A 19,784-nucleotide genomic window follows, 5' to 3' on the forward strand; every position below is an offset into this window, starting at 1 on the left:
CAATAAGCAATTACAAACAAGCTTAAAACAAATGAAAAAACAGCTTCAACAAAGAAAGAGAAGATATAAAATAAATTTCAATGAAATTTTTGAACTGAAAAATGTAATAAACCAAAATGGATAAATTCAACAGCAGAATAAAAGGGACACAGGAAAGTCAGTGAACTGAAAGACCAGAATGATAGAAATATACTAATCGGATCAAGAGGGAGAAAATAAACTGAGAAAAAAGTGTACAAAACCTCAGTGACAAGTGGAACTCTAACAAAAGTTCTAGTATTTCTATTAACAGAATCTCAGAAAGAAAGGAAAAAGAGAGCATGGCTGAAAAAAGTACTCTAAGAGATAATGGCTGAAAGCCTCTCCAATTTGGCAAGGGACACATGACCTAACAGATTCAAAAATCAAAACAAAACTCAAACAGAATAAACCCAGAGAAATTCATACCAAAACGAATAATAATTAAACCTCTGAAAGATAAAGAAAAAATCATGAAAGCAGTCAGAGAAAATACCTTACCTGTAAGTTAAAAAAAAAAAAAAGAAAAGAAAGAAAAAAAGGATTTCTTAACTGAAACCATAGAGGCCAGAAGAAGTGGCACAGTATTTATTAGGTCCTGAAAGAGAAGAATTGTCCACCTAGAATCCCACACCCAGCAAAAATATCCTTCAGAAATGAAGGGAAGATCAAGACATTCTCAAATGAAGAAAAACTACAGTAATTTGTCCCTAGCAGACACACTCTAAAAGAATGGCTAAAGAAACTTCCTAAACAAGAAGGAAATGATTAAAAAAAAAAAAAAAAAAAAAAAAGATACTTGGTATATCAGGAAGAAAGAACACATATGGTATAACTAAAAAATAAATAGGTGTTCTTTTTCCCAGTTTCAGCCGGTTCATGGCAGGGAACTTCCTCAAATCCTTAAGATATTCTAGGCAGTAAGAATTGTATGTTAATGAGATGGCTTCAGGCTGGAGGCATGGGGAGGAGAAGATAGATAGCTTCAGGATGGGAGCTGGTCACCAGAAAGACCTAGCTATTACTACAGGCTTGGAGCTTTCATTACAGCTCCCTGACCTACAGTGAGCGGACAGAGACTGGAGATTGAGCCCACCAATGATTTAATCAATAATGCCTAATTAAGCCTCCTAATGAAATAATTTATGATTTAATCAATAATGCCTAATTAAGCCTCCATGAAAACCTGTTAACAACAAGGTCTGGAGAGCTTCCAGGTTAGTGAATACATTGAGTGGGTACATTTTTGGGAAAGTGGCATGCCCAAAGAGGGCATGAGAGCTTCATGGCACACCACTCCCACCACCAATAACTTGCTTAATGAAATCTCTTCCCTTGGCTGTTCCTGAGTTGTATCCTTTATTATAACCCAGTAAATGTAAGCAAAATGTTTCCTGAGTTTTATGAGTTGTTCTAGTGAATTACCGAACCTCAGGAGGTAGTATGAGGACCTTCAGATTTGTATTTGATGGGGCAGAAATGTGGGTAGCCTGGGCACCCTATCTGCATCTGGTATATAAAGTGGGGACAATCTTACAGCAGGACTAAGCCCTTAAACCTGTGGAATCTGACAATAACTCCAGGTAGTCACTGTCAGAATTTAATTGAATTCTAGACTACCCAGTTGTGACTCATTTGGTGTCAGAACTAGTATTACAAAAAATACCCCACAACACAGTGATAAAAAATATGGCTAAATACAATAGGCTTTCCTTCTCCTTTTGAATCTTCTAGACTATGATTGACAGTTGAAGAAGAACTGTAACAATGTCAAAGTATTATAAATGTATGTAGAGGAAATATTTAAGGCAATTATATACAGAGGAAAGTAAAGAGAAGTAAAGGAAGTAAAGTGTTTATACTTCATTTAAACTTGTAAAATAACATTAGTAGACTGCAATAAATTATGTACAGATGGTATAACACCTAGAGTATCCATTAGGAAAACTATGCTCAAAAATATTGTCAGTAAATTCAAATGGGATTCTAAAAATGTTTAAGAATGCACAGGAACGCAGCAAAAAGAAAACAGAGAAATGAAAAACAGAAAGAACAGAAAACAAGACAAAATGGCAAACATGAGCTCTAACATAACAATAATTACATTAAATATATATGGTCTAAAAACACCAATCAAAAGACAGACATTGGCAGAATAAAGAAATGACCCAAGTATATGCTGTCACAAAAAACTCACTTCACATATAATTGATTATAGGTAGTTGAAAGTAAAAAGATGGAGAAAGATGTATCATGTTAACATTAATAAAAGGAAAGAAGGGTGGCTATATTAATATCCAAAAAAGTAGACATCAGAGCACAGATGACTACTGGAGACAAAAAGGGACATTTATATAATGATAAAGGATCAATCCATCAAGACACAGCGATCCTAAATATACATGTGCCAAACAACAGAGATGTGAAATCTATAAAGCAAAAGATGATAAAACGAAAAGCAGAAATAGACAAATTCACAATTCTAGTTGGAGATTTGAACATTTCTCTCAACGATTTAAAGTACTAGAAAAAACATCAGCCAAGGTATAAAAGAACTCAACATTATCAACAGGATCTAATTGAGATCTACAGAATACCCTACCCAACAACAGCAGAATAACCCATTTCTTTCAAGTGTCCACAGAACATATACCAAGATACACCATATCCTGGACATAAAATAAGCCTCAATAAATTTTAAAGGTTGAAACACACAGAATGTGTTCTCTGACTACAATGAAATCAAGCCGAAGATCAATAACTGAAAGATAACAGGACAATCTCCAAACTCTTGGAAACTAAACAATATACTTCTTTTTTTTTTTTTTTAAATCTTTATTTATTTTTGAGTGAGAGACAGACAGTGTGAGCAGGGGAGGGGTAGAGAGAGAAGGAGACACAGGATCTGAAGCAGACTCCAGGCTCTGAGCTGTCAGCACAGAGCCCAATGTGGGGCTCGAACGCACAAACCATGAGATCATGACCTCAGCCAAAGTTGGACGCTTAACCAACTGAGCCATCCAGGCTCCCCAACAACATACTTCTAAATAATGCATAGGTCAAAGAGAAAGTCTTGAAAAATTTTAAATGCAATTAAATAAATGAAAGTAAAAAAGAACTTATCAAAACTTGTGGGGACATAACTATAGCAGTGCCGAGAAGGAAATTTATGGCATTACATACATATTAGAAAAAAGAAAAGGTCTCAAATCCAAATCAATAATTTAACTTCCCATCTCAAGAACCTAGAAAAAGAAGAACAAAACAAACAAAAAGTAGGAGAAATAAATGATAAGGAACAGGGGTCTGTTAGAAAACATAAAAACAATAGAGAAAATCAATGAAACACAAAGCTGGTTGTTTGAAAAGATCAATAAATTGATAAACCTCTAGGAAGACTGACAAAGGAAAACAGAAGACATAAATAACTAGTACCAGGAATGAAACAGGGCATATCACTACAAACACTGCAGATATCTAAATACTAATAAGGGATACTACAAACAACTTTACATATATAAATTTGACAGCTTAAATGAAATATATAATTTCCTCAAAAAATACAGACTATCACAACTAGAACTACCAAGCTACTTGGTATACTACTCTGATATAAAACATACTACTCTGATGTAAAACAGATCTGGATAGCTCCTATACTACTAAAGAAATTAACTTCACAATTTTAAACTCTCAAAAAAGAGGGGTGCCTGGGTGGCTCAGTCAGTTGGGCATCCACTTCGGCTCAGGCCATGATCTCATGGTTCATGTGTTCGAGTCCCACATCGGGCTCTGTGCTGACAGCTCAGAGCCTGGAGCCTGCTTCAGATTCTGTGTCTCCCTCTCTCTCTCTGTCCCTCCCCCACACACGCACATGCAGACTCTCTTTCTCTTTCTCTCTCTCAAAAAAGGAATAAACATTAAAAAAAATTTTTTTAACTCCCAAAAAAGAAATTTCCAGGCCCAGATGGTTTCATGGGAGAATTCTATCAAACTTTTAAAGAATTGACATCAATTACATCCATTCTCTTCCAGAAAATAGGAGGAAAAACTTGTCAATTTATTTTATGAAGCCAATATTGACCCTGATAGCAAAACCAGACAAAGGGGGGCACCTGGGTAGCATAGTCAGTTAAGCATCTGACTCTTGATCTCAGCTCAGGTCATGATCTCATAGTTCATGAGTTCAAGACCCATACTGGGCTCTGTGCTGATGGTGTGGAGCTTGCTTGGGATTCTGTCTCCCCTTCTTTCTGCCCTCCTCCACTTGTGCTTTCTTTCTCAAAATAAATAGATTTTAAAAATTAAAAAAAAAAAAAGACAATATAAAAACCAGAAAGGTATAGACCGATATCCTCATGAATATACATGCAAAAGTCTTAAAAAATACTAGCAAATGGAATTTAGCAATAAATAAAAAGAATCATACACCACTACTGAATAGGTTTTATTCCTGAGATGCAAGGCTGGTTTGGTACTCAAAAATCAGTGTTAATTCCCCATCCTAACAGTTTAAAGAAGCGAAATAATGACCATATCAATCAATGCAGAAAAAGCAGTTGACAAAATTCAAAACCCATTCATGATAAATTCTCAGAAAAATAAGAACAAATATGGTAAACTTCCTCAACTGATAAAGAGTATCTACTAAATACCCATAACTAACATCATACTTCATAGTGAAAGTCCAAATGCTTTCCCCAAATACTGAGAAAAGATGAGGATATCTGATTTCACTGCTCTTATTTAAGATAATGCTAGAAATTCTAGACAATATGATAAAGTAAGAAAAGGAGATAAAAGTCATATAGATCAGAAAGGAAGAAATAAAACTGTCCCTATTTGGAGATGACATGAAAATCTAAAAAAAGATCTCTAAAAAACTCCTGGAATTAATAAGTGAGTTCAACAGAGTCATAAGATACAAGATTAACATACAAAAAAAAAAAAAAATCAACTATATTTCTATATTCTAGCAATGAGCAAATGGACACCTAAATTTAAAATACAAACTATTTAGGGGCGCCTGGGTGGCTCAGTTGGTTGAGTGTCCAACTTCAAGTCAGGTCATGATCTCGCGGTCCGTGAGTTTGAGCCCCACGTCGGGCTCTGAGCTGATGGCTCAGAGCCTGGAGCCTGCTTCCGATTCTGTGTCTCCCTCTCTCTCTGCCCCTCCCCCGTTCATGCTCTGTCTCTGTCTCAAAAATAAATAAATGTTAAAAAAAAAAAATTTTTTTTAAATAAAATACAAACTATTTATAATTTGTCAAAAAAGAGAAATATATAGAACTCGCATGCTGAAAACTATACAACCCTGATAAAATAAATCAAAGAAGATATAAATAAATAAAGAGACATATTGTGTTTGTGGATTTGAAGGCTTGATATAGTAAAGACCTCAGTTCTCCCCAAATGGATATACTGATTTAACACAATTTCTATCAAAATTCTAGTAAGATTTTTTTTTTTGGTAGGTACAGACAAGATTTTTCTAAATTTTATATGGAAAGACAAAGGAACTAGAGGAGCTGAAAGAATTTTTTAAATAAAGAATTTATTTAATTCTACTAAATTTTAAGACTTATATCACTATATTAAGACTGTGGGTACTGACAGAGGGGAGATGCATGGAATAGAGATACACCAGAATACAGAACCCAGAAATATACCCATACAAACATCCCAACTGATTTCTGCCAAAGAGGAAAAAGCCATTCAATGGAGGAAAGATAGACTTTCAAACAAATGGTGCCTGAACAAGTGGATATTCATAAGCAAAAAATGAACTTCAAACTAAGCCATGTACCTTATACAAAAATTAATTCAAAACGGATGTGGTATTTTTCCAATAAAATATAAACTGAAAACTGCCAAGAAGGACAACCAAATATTTAGTTCTGTGCTACTGTTCTTTGGTTAGCAATTAAAAATTTTCCTGGACAATTAGAAAAAAAATATATAGAAAAAAAATATACTTAACACAGAATTAAATGTAAAACTGTAAGAATTTTGGAACAAAACACATGAGAAAATCTTTGAGATCTAACACTGACAGTGTTCTTAGGCTTGACATCAAAGTACAATCCATAAAAAGGAAAAATCAATAAACTAGACTTCAAAAACTTTTACTCTATGAAAGATGCTGCTAAGAGGATAAAGAAACCCTTATACGTTGGAAGAAAATATTTGCAAACCACGTATCCAATGAAGAAATACTATATATAATATATAAAGAGCACTCAAAATTCAACAGTAAAAAACAAAGCAATCAAGTGAGAAAATGGGCAAAAGACATAAAGCACCAAAGCACATAAAAAAAATATTCAATGTCCTAAGCCATTAGAGAACCCACAAAAAAGCAATCATGAAACTACCATACAACCTAGCTATCTCATTCCTGGGTATTATTCCAGAGAAATAAAGACATATATCCACACAAAAACATGTAACAATGAATATTTACAGCACTGTTAGTTATAACAGCCAAAAACTAGGAGCAAACCAGATTTCCTTTGAGGAGTGAATAAATAAACTGTTGTACATCCACACCATGGAATGCTACTCAGCAACAAAAAGGAACAAATCATTGATTCAAGCAACCACTTGGATAAATCTCTAGGGAATTATGGTGAGTGGCAAAAAGCCAATCCAAAGGGATCCCAAAAAGTAGTTTATGATTCTATCCATGTAATATTTGTGAAATGACCAAAATGATAGAGAACAGATTCATGATCACCAGAATGTGAAGGAGAGGGGTGGGGCTGGGGAGAGAGTAGGGTTGGCTATAAGAAGGCAACATAAGGGACCCTTATGGTGATGGAGATGTTCCATATCTGACCGTATCAATGTCAGTATCCTAGTTGTGATACTATACTATATATAGTTTGGCCAGATGCTATCATTGGGGTAAACTAGGTAAAAGGTATAAGGGATGTTTCTGTGTTGTTCCTTTTTTTTTTTTTTTTTAAGATTGTTAAGTAGGGGTACCTGGGTGGCTCAGTAGGTTGAGCATCTGACTTCAGCTCATATCATGATCTCATGGTTCAGTTCATGAGTTCAAGCCCCACATCAGGTTCATTCCTGTCAAAACCAGAGCCCATTTCAGATCCTCTGTTCCCCTCTCTCTGCCCCTCCCCCGCTTGTGTGATTTTTTTTTTTTCTCTCTCTCTCTAAAAAATAAACATTAAAAAAAGAAGAGATTTTTAAGTAATCTCTACACCCAACCTGGGGCTTGAACTTACAACCCCGAGATCAAGAGTCGCACACTCTACCAACTGAGAAAGCCAGACTCCCCTCTGTCTTTTTCTTACAACCACACATAAATCTATAATTATCTCAAAACAAGAAATATAATTTATTTTTCATTTTTTAAAGTTTATTCAATTATTTTAAGGGTGGGGAGGCAGAGAGGGAGGGGGAGAATCCCAAGCAGGCTCCACACTGTCAATGCAGAGACCAATGCAGGGCTCAAACCCATAAACCGTGAGATCACGACCTGAGCTGAAGTCAAGAGTCGGATGCTTAAAAGAATGAGCTGCCTCAAGAAATTTAATTAAAAAAAAAAAAGAAAAAGGCATGGAAGAAGAGAAGAGACCAAGCCAGGAGAAAATTCAGGCTGACTAAGAGAATAAGAAAACAAGCAAGTAAATTAAAGTACCACTCTAATCCTTGGTAGTAGTGGTAGATGAGACTTTAATTCTGTTTCCTCATAGCAGAAATATGAAAGTAAAATGCTTTGTAGGCTCCTAAGTGACTTCCTACTATTTATTTTGTCCTCACCTGATTTTCTTTCCTCTGATTTCCATTTTTCCTCTGCCTCTAGGATCTTAGCAAGATCCTAGGTAACCTAGGGGTATGAGAGGAGGTACAAGATGTGGCAAACATCCATATCCCTTGCCCTCTCCCTCCACTACAGGCCCAATCAAAATGACAACATACATCTTCAAATATGTCAGCTACACAAGGGGAGGGAGAAGAAAGAAAAGAAGCTACGAAATAAGAAGGCCAGTGGAAGCAACCCAGGTATCCACCAACAGATGAATGGATAAATAAAATGTGGTATATACATACCATTCAGCAAGAAAAAGGAAGGAGATTCTGACATGTGCTACAACATGGAGACACCTTAAAGACATTATGCTGAAAGAAGCCACGTACAAAAAGATACTGTATGATTCCACTTATATGAGATACCCAGAGAGGTCAAATTCCTAGAGATGGAAAGTGAGAATGGTTGGTTGCCAAGGGCTGGGGGAAGGGGAATGGGGAGTTGGTATGTAATGGGTACAGAGCTTTGGTTTGGGAAGACAAAAAAGTTTTGGAGATGGACGGTGGTGATGGCTGCACAACACTGTGAGTGTACTTAATGCCACTGAACTGTACACTTAGAGAAGGTTGAAATGGTAAATTATGTGTTATGTATATTTTAACATAATTTTTTAAAAAGTTCTATGAAAAAAAAAGAAATGAGGGCCTTATATGCCTTCATGCTTTTTGAGAGGCCTTTTTAATTGAACAAAATGTTTGAAATCTAGAAAAGCAATCTGAAATCACAAGTAGAGCTCAGTTTTTTAAAAACTTAGAGCAACTTTTTGATAACGTCTTACTAAGAAAATGGCCTCGTAGGCAATGTATATAGCCATAAAAGCTGCTCTTACCAGCAAATGTTGGCCGAACTTCTGGATCTGCCTCCCAGCATTGCTTCATGATGCTGATAATCTCCTCTGGGCAGTACTCAATGATGTCTTCCACATTTGGTCTGTTCCCAGATTTAATGCAGATTATCAACTGCTGCTCACAGATAGCATCTATAAAGCAAAGAGGGATTTAAGTTGACTTTTTCTCAGGTCCTAAATGTCTTAGGCAGGAAGATCACAGGGTTTGGACAAGGCTGGATGTCTCTCTGCCTGGGTTGTGTTTTCAGTAGGGCTGTCTCATTCCTTAGGGGCAGAATGACCCTCTGACATGGTCCACCGCCCAGATGATCAAACAACATCTTAACCTCTGGAGATGAAAGACAGAATTCACACCAAAGAGGTCTCCTGGTAAAACAAATAGAATATGTGACTAAAACCAATGGCATACTTCAGATTTTACTATAAAGACAAATAAGGTACGGCTCTTACCTGTAAGGAGCTCAGTTTATTGAGAGTAACATAAAATATAGAGTGATAATTGCTATTTAAAAAGTAAGCACAAAGGTTTCTGCTAACACAACCATGACTAGAGGGTCAGAGAAGGATTTGCTGAGTCTAGAAACATAAGTGGGATTTATCCATGTAAAGAATCAGGAAGGAGGACTCAGAGAGGAGGATTCTGGGCTAGGGAAGCAGGATATGAATAGACTGGAAGTCCCCCAAATCATAATGTAGCCCAGGAATTATGAGTAGCTCACCATAACTGGGCAAAATGACTAAAGAAAGACAGGTAAGGAATGAGGCTAGAGAAAGATGGAAAAGCTAAATCAGAGAGGGCTTTGTATTCATACTGAAGAATTTGAACTTTATCCTGAAGGCCCAGTGAGCCTTGGAAAGATTTCAAAAATATGAGTGAGATGGTCATACTTGCCTTTTAGGACAACCAGCGTGGCTGAAGTGTGAATGGGGAATGGCATGAGCAGCCATCAGCAGAAATACGGAGGGTCTGAACTACATAGAGTCTGGTGGGGATAGAGAGAAGTGGATGGATTCAAGATGTAGCCTGAATCACATATAATCTTGAGTTCATAGGTTTAAATGTGGGATTGCATGTGGGAGACAAGAGGCAAAGCTAAGACTTAGACGTGAAATGCTTCTGGCCCAACAACTAGGTAGGGTACAGGGGGTGGGAGGAGAGAGGGTGATGCCATTTTCTGAACATGAGAAGAGCAGAGCCAAGTGGACTACACAGAGAACATGTAGATGAATCTGTTTGAGGGCATGTTGCTTTGGGGTTCCTCTGGTATGTGTAATAGATACAACAGATAAGTGGATATCCAGGCCAGGGCTCTAGATAAGAGATTTGAGAGGCCTTGGCAAAGTGGTGATCATTAAACCAGAGGAGCCAATAATCACCCAAGAAAAGGGGACCAGGAAATGTCCAGTAATTTAGGCACTTAACAAACTGAGGAATGAGTACTGTATCTTCTCCTGCATGAATGTCTTTCTCATCTTTTTATTCTTAATTCCAATTAAAGTGCCCATAGTAAGTACTGAAAAGATATAATTCTTATCTATTTGCTTGTTTGTCTATTTATTTATTTAGAGTGTGAGTGTACACAGGGGAGGGGCAGAGAGAGAAGGGACAGAGAGAATCCCAATCAGGGATCCCTAACAGCACAGAGCCCCAACACAGGGCTGGATCTCACGAATCATGAGATCATGACCTGAGATGTAGAATCTCCAGAGTTAGAAGCTTAACCAACTGGGCCACCCAGGTGCCCCGAAAAGAAGTAATTCTTGAGTGAAGGAGCAAGCGAATGAATGAAAGTATGAGGCATATGTCTCCTAAGCAGAAGCAAGCAAGCTTTCCTGTCCAGGAAAAATCCTGGAATTCTACAATACCTTCCAAGCTCAGATACATCATCAAGGCTCCTATTTTTCCTGTGATCCCTGATTCCTAAACTGAGATTAATCATTCATTCACCACAAATGTACTGAACACCAACTGTGTTCCAGGCACTGTGTGTGTAGAGACTGGGGAAATAGCACTGACTCAATCAGATACCATCCCAGCCCTGGTATAGCTTATGGTCTAGTAGGTAAAAAGACGTTATAAATCTTAACTGATGTCATTGAAGGCCACTATTTCACTCAGCAGTTTTGATTAACACACAGATTTTACTCCTCTATAAACATCTTACTTTCATATGGCTCCTTATTCGCAAATATTGCCCAAAGTACTATGCCAAAGCTGTATACATCTGACTTCTCTGAGGGTTTTGCGTTGATGTCATTCAGATGCTCAGGGGCCATGTAGCAGAGGGTTCCACCATTTTTCTCGGGGGCGCTATTATTCATTTTTCTCTGCTCATTATTTTCTTCTTTAGTCAGTTTACTCCACGTCTTAAAGGAAGCCACACCAAGATCAGCTATCTGCAAGAGATCAAGCCAATGGGAGTGTTCTGTGAAAGCTATAAGCAAATCAGACTTGTCTTTAACTCTGGGGCTTATCTAATAGATGCAAGGTATAGTGAATTTCCTGAAGTGGTTACACTAGATAGGTTTAAAACAGCTACTTCTGAACAGACTCACAGAAATTTTGTGTCTCTTCAGCCATCTAAGAAAATCTCCCCTAAGAAATGTTCATGTGAAATTCTGGTATCTCAATTCTTATGCAATAAACCCAGGGAATTTGCTAGTAGGGTTGGGGGAGGGGGAGGAAAGAGGAAAAGCAGAAGTCATTTCTGACATGAACTACAGTAAAACATGTTTATTCTAATTCCTCATTTACTCTGCATATTTTTTTCAACGACTTCTGGGGCTAGGAATACAAGGTATTTTCTTCCCAGCAGATTTGTAGAGCAGATGGTGAGTAGGTACTGCACCTTCAATTTTCCCCAACGGTGTTCCAAAGCCCATGGATGCGAGAGTCTAAGGATTCCAAAGACACTGAGGAAAAGGATGGTAGTGTTACTTGTTTTGAGCTGGTAGCCTGAACCTAAGAGATGACAGGATGGGAAGGAGGAGAAAAACAGACAAGAAAGCAAAGAGAAAAATACAAAGGTCAGACACAGAACGAAGAGGGAGATGGCCGGATAAAATTACAGAACCACACGGTTAAGAAGAAATCAAAGGTGACAGTTTTACTTTTGCCTCTAGGAATCCAAGCATATAGGTATGAATTCCAGCACGGGATTGTCTAAAATCCAGAGATTCTAACATAAGAGATACATTAGAGGTAAGTTATTATTGTAAAGAAGGAACCTTCCTTTAAAGTCGTAGGATTAAAAATCTGTCCAAGATTAGAAGGAAGTGTTAGAAGCACAATCTTGTAGTAGAAGGATGCCTGCATAAGCAGTTCCTGAGTTCTCCCCCAAAAGCTGCTTCCCCTTTCAGATTCTCGCACTTGGATTCCTGTTGCCAAAGCCAATTAGACGTGATGTTCCATCTAGTTAAATCTTGCTCTTGAGTGAACAAAAGGAAAATCCTTTCCCTTTGTTCCCTTTACTACAATGGAAAAAGTTAGAATTTAAAAAAACAAACAAACTGATACAAAATATAGATTAAAGTCAGTAAATAAATAAATAATAAATAAATAATATGGACTCCATCAAGTCTGTATCTTTCTTTTCAATCCTTGGCAGAACCTTCCAGCACCACCACCACCAGTTATAAGCTGAGTGAGGTCTTCCTTTAAGGTCTACCATGTGAAAAAATGGATCTATAGTGGAGAACTAAAACTAAAATCACCCCAATCTTCTAGAAACCTTTAGATTATGATTTACCTTAATGTGAAAGTCATCATCAACGAGGATATTTTCAGGCTTTAGGTCCTTGTGTATTACTCCTTCTCCATGTAAGTAGCACATTCCTTCAATGGTTTCCATAATTATCCTTCCTTTTACAGAAAGGGGGATACTGATCTAAAACAGTGATAGTTAAGTCTATGAAATGGAAAGGTAATCAAACAGGCCAAACCGACTGTTTTATTCAAGAGTACTGGGGTCTGAACCTTAGAACAGACAGATCTTCCTTGACATATAATGGGGTTACATCCCAAACCCATCATAAGTTAAAAATATCATTAAATTGAATGTGTTTAAACTAACCTAGTGAACATCATAGCTTAGCCTAGCCTATCTTAAAAATGCTCAGAACACTTATATTAGCCCTCGTTGGGCAAAATCTTGAACACAAAGCCCATCTTATAATAAAACATTGAACATCTCATGTAACTGACTGAATACGAAATGGCAAGTGAGAAACAGAATCGCTGTGTGACTAACCAAATGGTTGTGAGCATATCAGCTGTTTACTTGTGATCACATAGCTGACTGGGAGGTGCGGCTCATGGCCACTGCCCACCATCATAAGACAGGCTGGTACTGTGCGTCACTAGCCCAGGAAAAGATCCAAATTCAAAATTCAAAGTATCATTTCCAATGAATGCCTATTGCTCTGACTGTCATAAAGTCAAAAAATTGGTAAGTCCAACTATCATAAGTTGGGGACCATCTGCAGTTACCAGGATTCCTTCTATTATGCTGTTCAGCACTGCTGTCATTTTAAAAGAAGTCCCCTTTTAAAGAAAGATCTCATCCCAGGTGCTAAGGGTACTAATGTTGTGCTCTGTCATGTAAAAATAAAACATTCATGCCAATATGGCAATATACTAAAATGCTGTAAAATTAAGCTCCTTGAGAGCAAAACATCACCACCACCACCACCATCATCATCATCATTCTAGAATGCATCCTGACTATCTGGCATGGTGCCTGGAATGTTTGTTGAATGATGGATAAATAAATAAACAAAAAACAAGTATTTTTCTATAGTACATTACTATGTGCTACTATATATTAAATAGGTGAACAGTGTCACAGAAATGTGTAGATGAACATTGAGAAAAAAAGAATATAAGAGAACATGCTCACACTTATTACAAATATGTAAAGACTAATCTATGGGATAACATGATGTTAAAACAATGCTGAAGTGGGTTTAGTATCTATTTGGTGATTTGGTATCATCTATTTTAGATCTTTGTAAATTCTCAAGTCACTCTTACTTACGACTGTATTCTAGTTGTATAAATATCAACATTAATACAGACAACTCCAATTTCTATTATGGCAGCTAAACATTAGTTTTGCTTAACAATGAAAAACGCAAACTGTTTCTATGTGTGTGTACGTGTATATGTGCACCGTCTCTAGTTTACAAACAAGGCTGTTTAGGCTGATTCCTAAAAATTTAGATATATGTTGGTTGTTGGTAAACAGGAAAAAAATTTAAATGATGGAAGTTAGATTCCCAAGTCAACCCCCCAAATCATATTTAAAACCCACAATGGAGATGAATTAGTCACCTGATCACCAGCATACAAAAAATAGCCAGAGATTTTCCTTTCTTCCTTGATATACCTTTGGACTTAGGAAAAAGTTCTGAGCAAGGAAAGGAAAGACCTTCTCATTCCCCCTCCTGATTTTCTCCCTCATGTCCTCTTGAGTTCCCTCTGGAGCCCAAACTAGTCTACCTTATCTTTGCCTGATCCGGGAGAATGCCCCCTTGTCCCAAAAGATTTACCTCCCAATCAAAATGACTATTTACTTCATGCAGCAGCTGATCTTACCCAGTTTTGGGGAGAAGAGCAATCTGATCAAATTACAACACAATGTGTATAGGTGAACCTCTCTTACCCCTTCCCACAGGTATCTGTGAGAGATGTCTGGGACTTAAAAGAATTGAAGAACAGACATAATTTTGGGCAGATGTAGGGTCGGGGGGAGAAGACAGGAAAAGGGGGAACATCTGCCCTAAAGAAAGCCACATCCCACCACTGTCTCATGCAATCTACGCTTTGGCCAAATCCAGTTACTTGTAAGTTTCCCAGATATGGCATACTCTCATTCCTTTGCACATGCCATTGTCTCTGCCTGGAACCCTTATTCCCTAATTATCTGCTTGTCATTCGGGCTTTGGCCCAAGCATCCTCCTGGAATCCCTTCCTATTTATCACACACTAAAGTGACTGCTGCTCCTTTGTGTTCCCACAGCACACTAGGAGGATGTCTATCAAAACACAATTGCACCATACTGTTCACTTCCTTATCTGTCCCTTTTATGTGTGTCATATTTGCTATTGCTTCTTGATTAACTAGCACAAGACCTTGCTCTTACTAGGTAGATAAACTCAGGGCACCTGGGTGGCTCAGTCGGTTAAGTGTCTGACTCTTGTTTTCGCCTCAGGTCATGATCTGATGGTCGTGAGATCAAGTTCAGCGTGAAGACTGCTTGGGATTCTCTCTCTCTCTCTCTCTCTCTCTCTCTCTCTCTCTCTCCCCCCCTCCCTTCCTCCCTCCCTCTTCCACTGCCCTTCTCCCCTGAGCTCTCTCTCAAAACAAACAAAAACAAAACAAAATGAAATACCTTTAGAAAAATAAACTCTATGGGGTACCTGGATGGCTCAGTTGGTTAAGCACAGGATTTGGACTCAGGTCATGATCTCATGGCTTGTGGGTTTGAGTCCCATGTCGGGCTCTGTGCTGACAGTGTGGATGAAGCCTGCTTCGGATTCTGTGTCTGCCTCTCTCTCTGCCCCTCCCCTGCTAGTGCTCTGTGTCTCTCTCTCTCAAAAATAAATAAACATTAAAAAAAATTTTTTAACAGATAAACTCTACAAAATGTTTTATCAACGTGATTTGGTTTTCATAAATCAATTTTTATTTTCCTATTTTAAGTCTTACTTATCCAGTGTTGTTGCCTCTAGTGTTCTATATTTAGCCTGTAAGTTTCTTAAATGGTATCAAAGGGCAATCATCAATATCCCATCTCCACACACAGTTATTGAGAGTGTACATCCTTTAACCAATCAGTCAGTGTTTACTGTTACCTATTAGGCATATACTTCACATCATGAAGACAGTGCTTGTCCCTGAACAGTGGATGCTCAGGTGGCTGACAAAAGCCTACTATAAGACTAAGACATGGGTGGGGGGGACCTCCCCAGGTGAGGGGTACAGACAGCTGTCTGCAAGGATTGACGGGAAGGCAAGACCACCTTCTGGGGCAGGGAAAGTCCAGGATGTTTTAACAAGGGGACTGACTTCAGAAAATCCAAAGTATCTAGCCACTCACACAAGGGTTATTTGACACCAACAAGCTACAAAAGAACACAGTGGCAATAACCATCACAGACAGGCAGCCCCCGAGCCGCTGTGCCTGTACGGTGCACAGCAAAGCCCTCTTTACCTCCGCTTTCAGAACGTGCATCAGGTTGCCCTTTTCCATGTACTCCATCACCAGGGAGTAGTTTCCTTCTTCTAAGATGACACCCAGGAGCTTCACCACCCGATTATGTCTCAGCCTGTGCATCATCCTGCCCTCCTCAAGGAGGGACTCATTGTACCTGCAGGAGAGAAAGGTGCTGTTAAGATGGGCACAGTTAGTGCCCTTGTCCTTGTTCCCCCAAGAAACACAGCATATGGCTCCAATGCATCATATCACATAGGCTTGTGTTGGTACTTGTGCATGTACTGATCCCTTCTGGGTCCAGGCTACAAGCTTCCAGAGGCAGAGGCGTTTCCTGCTCATCTTCATATTCCTCCTTCCCAGTTACAGGCAGTGAGTGCTCAAGAGGCAGTAGGTCAATAACGAATGAATGCAGAGGAAATGAAGAGCAGCAAGGAGAAGCAGCCTGAGAAAAGGGCTGCGTTGGACAGGATAATTAAAAATGCAGCCTCTCTTGGGGTGCCTGGGTGGCTCAGTTAAGCGTCTGACTTGGGCTCAGGTCATGATCTCATGGTTCATGAGAGCCCCGCGTCAGGCTCCGTGCTGATAGCTCAGAGCCTGGAACCTGCTTCGGATTCTGTGTCTCCATCTCTCTTTCTGTCTCCCCCCCACTCACGTTCTGTCTCTCTCTCTCTCTCAAAAATAAACATTAAAAAAAATAAGGCAGCCTCTCTTGGTAACCACTCTGGCAGGAACAAAGGGAGGTAAAACAAGTCCACCAGTTGCTTTAAAGAGAGGGCTTCTGGAACTTCTAATTAATAGGCTACTTCCCCCACCCCCAGACTTAGGGCTGGTCCTTACCAAAATGGTGAAGCAAGTATTTAAGTCTATCTCAAGGACCCCTCCCCATTTTCTTCTCGTTGCCTCCCTCATTACCCTTAATCTCCTTCCCCTTCTTTATTTCCTTCTCTTTGTCTTTCATCATTTATTACTGCAAGCTTTTTGCTAACCAGCCTCAGAATCCTCATCAGCAGCACAGGGAGAATAATAATAACCAGCTTTCAGGGTTATCTGACATAAAGCCCACACGCTGATATGCCACAGTCTGTCTGTCTCATTCTAAAGCCTGGGCCATGGCATATCCACTGCCTTGCCCTGCTCCTCCACGGTAACTCTTCCCATGGCCAGCCTGTAATTTGGCCCACCCACCTCTGATCCCAACTCACTCAGTACGCTTGGGGCCTGTGTACACCTTTTTCAGGATTACGAGTCCATGGGATCTGTGTAAACACAAAGACACCTTTCCAAAGCCCCCGCTGTCAAGATGCTCCTTCTCCAAAAAGTCACTAGATTTCATCTTAATGTCATCCAAGGACATGTCTGGTTTCCTTGTGAATCCTCAGAATGTCCAAAAATGCACCACTTTTTCCCCCTTCGGAGATGTGCCCTGTAAGAAAGACAAAAAGACATCTTAGTGCACAAAATCATTATTCAAAAAACATATGAAATTCTACCATATGTTCGGTGGAATCACAGAAAATCACATTTTTTTACTTTAAAAGATTGCTTTATTGACCAATTATTGGAACAAAAAATGATGAGTGATGACAAAGTCTTTATATTATAGGTTATCTTTTTGTAAAGGGAGAAACATTGTGTTTTGCCATTAAAAGACAAGAGACATATATACGGACAGACATGTGTATCCATAGCCTCCTAATGGGTCTCCCTGATTCTATCCCTATTCCTCTACTCTCAGCACAGCAGCCAGAAGGATCCTTTTACAAATGTAAACTAAATTGTGTTACTTCTAAAACCCTCCACACACTCAGGGTAAGACCAAACTCCTTACCATGACCTACAGAACCCTCCAAGAGCCTGCCCCTGCCTACCTCTCTTCCTCTTGCTTATTCGACTCTGGCCACACTGGCTTTGTTTCTGTGTCTTGAACTTGCCATGTTCTTTCTCTTCTGAGGACCTTGGCATTTACTCTTTCCTCTGGTTGGAGTGCTCTTCCCTGGATATTTTGCATGATTTGCTCTCTCCTCAAAAAGTACGTCACTGGCCTCCTGGTCTAAAGTAAGCCCCTTCTGTCAATATATATTTACTTTTTAACCTAGTTCCACTTTTGTAGCAATTATCATTATCTGAAATAACCTCATTTATATGTTTACTTTCAAGGGGTCAGTCTCCTCTACTGTAATATAACTTCCATGAAGGTAGAAATTTTTGTCTGTTTTGCTCATTGTTGTATTTTCACCACTTAGAACAGAGATGGAACAAGTACACACTCATTACACAATATGCATCTTTATATTTATATTAATATTGAATCAATAACTAATTTATTATTATATTTCAAAACACTATTGCTTTTAGGAGCAGGAACCATGCCTATTTTCCTTCAGAATTTTAGCCCCAGTGCCTTGAAGGCTGCTTAGGATATAACAGATGCTCGATAAACATGTTTGAACTGAACAAGGTCATACGCATAGATACATGGATTAAATGGACCCCCAACTTATTTTAAACATTGCTGAGCCCTTTCTGAAATGATAAACACTCCAAAAAGCACCCAGAAGTTAAAATAAACTTTATCTACAAAGGTTAAATCTTTAGCTAATGTACAAATGTGATCTGTTCCTCCACTCTACCTTTGGCTACCTCTTTGATTTTTCCAACCTAAAACTAATCATTTACCAAGTCAGACAGTTCGTATTTTTGGATTCACCCACTCCTTTCCATGCCCACAGACATTCTCCTAATAAAGACTTTCATTGCCTCTTGTCCAGACTTTTACAGAAAACTTCTAATAAGTCTCCTTCTCTCCTAGCCATCCAACATACAGGATGCCAGATTAATCTTATGAGAGTTCATATTTAGTCATATAATTCAAAAACTCTAGACCTACAAGGTTTGTGTGGCCCTGTATAACTGAACCCTGTCTACCAAATTAAGCATAGAATTCTCACCCTCACATTTAAAGCTCTTACTGGTATTCTACCAATCTCATTTTCCAGCTTTACTTTTTTTTTTTTTTTTTTAGTTCTAGTTAACATATAGTGTAGTATTGGTTTTAGAATTTACACATAACATATGTACACACCCAGTGCTCATCCCAACAAGTGCCCTCTTTAATGCCCATCATCCATTTAGCCCAGCCCCCAACCACCTACCCTCCAGCTCCTCAGTTTGTTCTCTATATGTAAGAGTCTCCTGGGGCACCTGGGTGGCTCAGTTGACTAAGCGTCTGACTTCAGCTCAGGTCATGATTTCAAGGTTCGTGGGTTTGAGCCCTGAGTCAGGCTCTGTGCTGACAGCTCAGAGCCTGGAGCCTGCTTCGGTTCTGCCTCCCTCTCTTTCTGCCCCTCCCCCACTCATGCTCTATCTCTCAAAAACTGAATAAACATTAAAAATATGGGGGAAAAAAGAGTCTCTTATGGTTTGCCTCCCTCTCTGTATCTTATTTTCTTTTCTTTCCCTTCCCCTATGTTCATCTGTTTTGTTTCTTAAATTCCACATATGAGTGAAATCATATATTTTTTCTGATGGACTTACTTCACTTAGCATAATACACTCTAGTTCCATCCATGTTGTTGTAAATGGCAAGATTTCATTCTTTTTGATGGCCAAGTAATATACCATTGTGTGTGTGTGTGTGTGTATATATATATATATATGTGTGTGTACACCACATCTTCTTTATCCATTCATCAGTCGATGGACATTTGGGCTTTTTCGTAATTAGGCTATTGTTGATAGTGCTGCTATAAACACTGGGATGCATGCATGTTCCCCTTCGAATCTGTATTTTATCCTCTGGACAAATACCTAGTAGTGCAATTGCTGGCTCATAGGGTAGTTCTATTTTTAACTTTTTGAGGAACCTCTGTACTG

At 38.7% G+C, this 19,784-nt stretch overlaps 1 protein-coding gene across 5 annotated transcripts in view; it reads right to left on the bottom strand.

Annotated features, from left to right (window-relative positions):
- Positions 1 to 19,784, bottom strand: part of RIPK1 (receptor interacting serine/threonine kinase 1) — a 75,560-nt gene that overhangs the window by 9,006 nt on the left and 46,770 nt on the right. For all 5 annotated transcript variants that reach the window (XM_049611285.1, XM_049611286.1, XM_049611284.1 and 2 more), the window contains exons 2-6: positions 17,114 to 17,334; positions 15,909 to 16,065; positions 12,443 to 12,580; positions 10,859 to 11,090; positions 8,676 to 8,825 (exon numbers count right to left, since the gene is read on the bottom strand). In XM_049611285.1, coding sequence (XP_049467242.1) covers positions 8,676 to 8,825; positions 10,859 to 11,090; positions 12,443 to 12,580; positions 15,909 to 16,065; positions 17,114 to 17,265 — 829 coding nt within the window. In that variant the 5' untranslated portion in view covers positions 17,266 to 17,334. The remainder of the gene's footprint in view (positions 1 to 8,675; positions 8,826 to 10,858; positions 11,091 to 12,442; positions 12,581 to 15,908; positions 16,066 to 17,113; positions 17,335 to 19,784) is intronic.

This window comes from Panthera uncia (genome assembly GCF_023721935.1).
Source record: "Panthera uncia isolate 11264 chromosome B2 unlocalized genomic scaffold, Puncia_PCG_1.0 HiC_scaffold_25, whole genome shotgun sequence".
In the NCBI taxonomy this organism is placed as follows: Eukaryota; Metazoa; Chordata; class Mammalia; order Carnivora; family Felidae; genus Panthera; species Panthera uncia.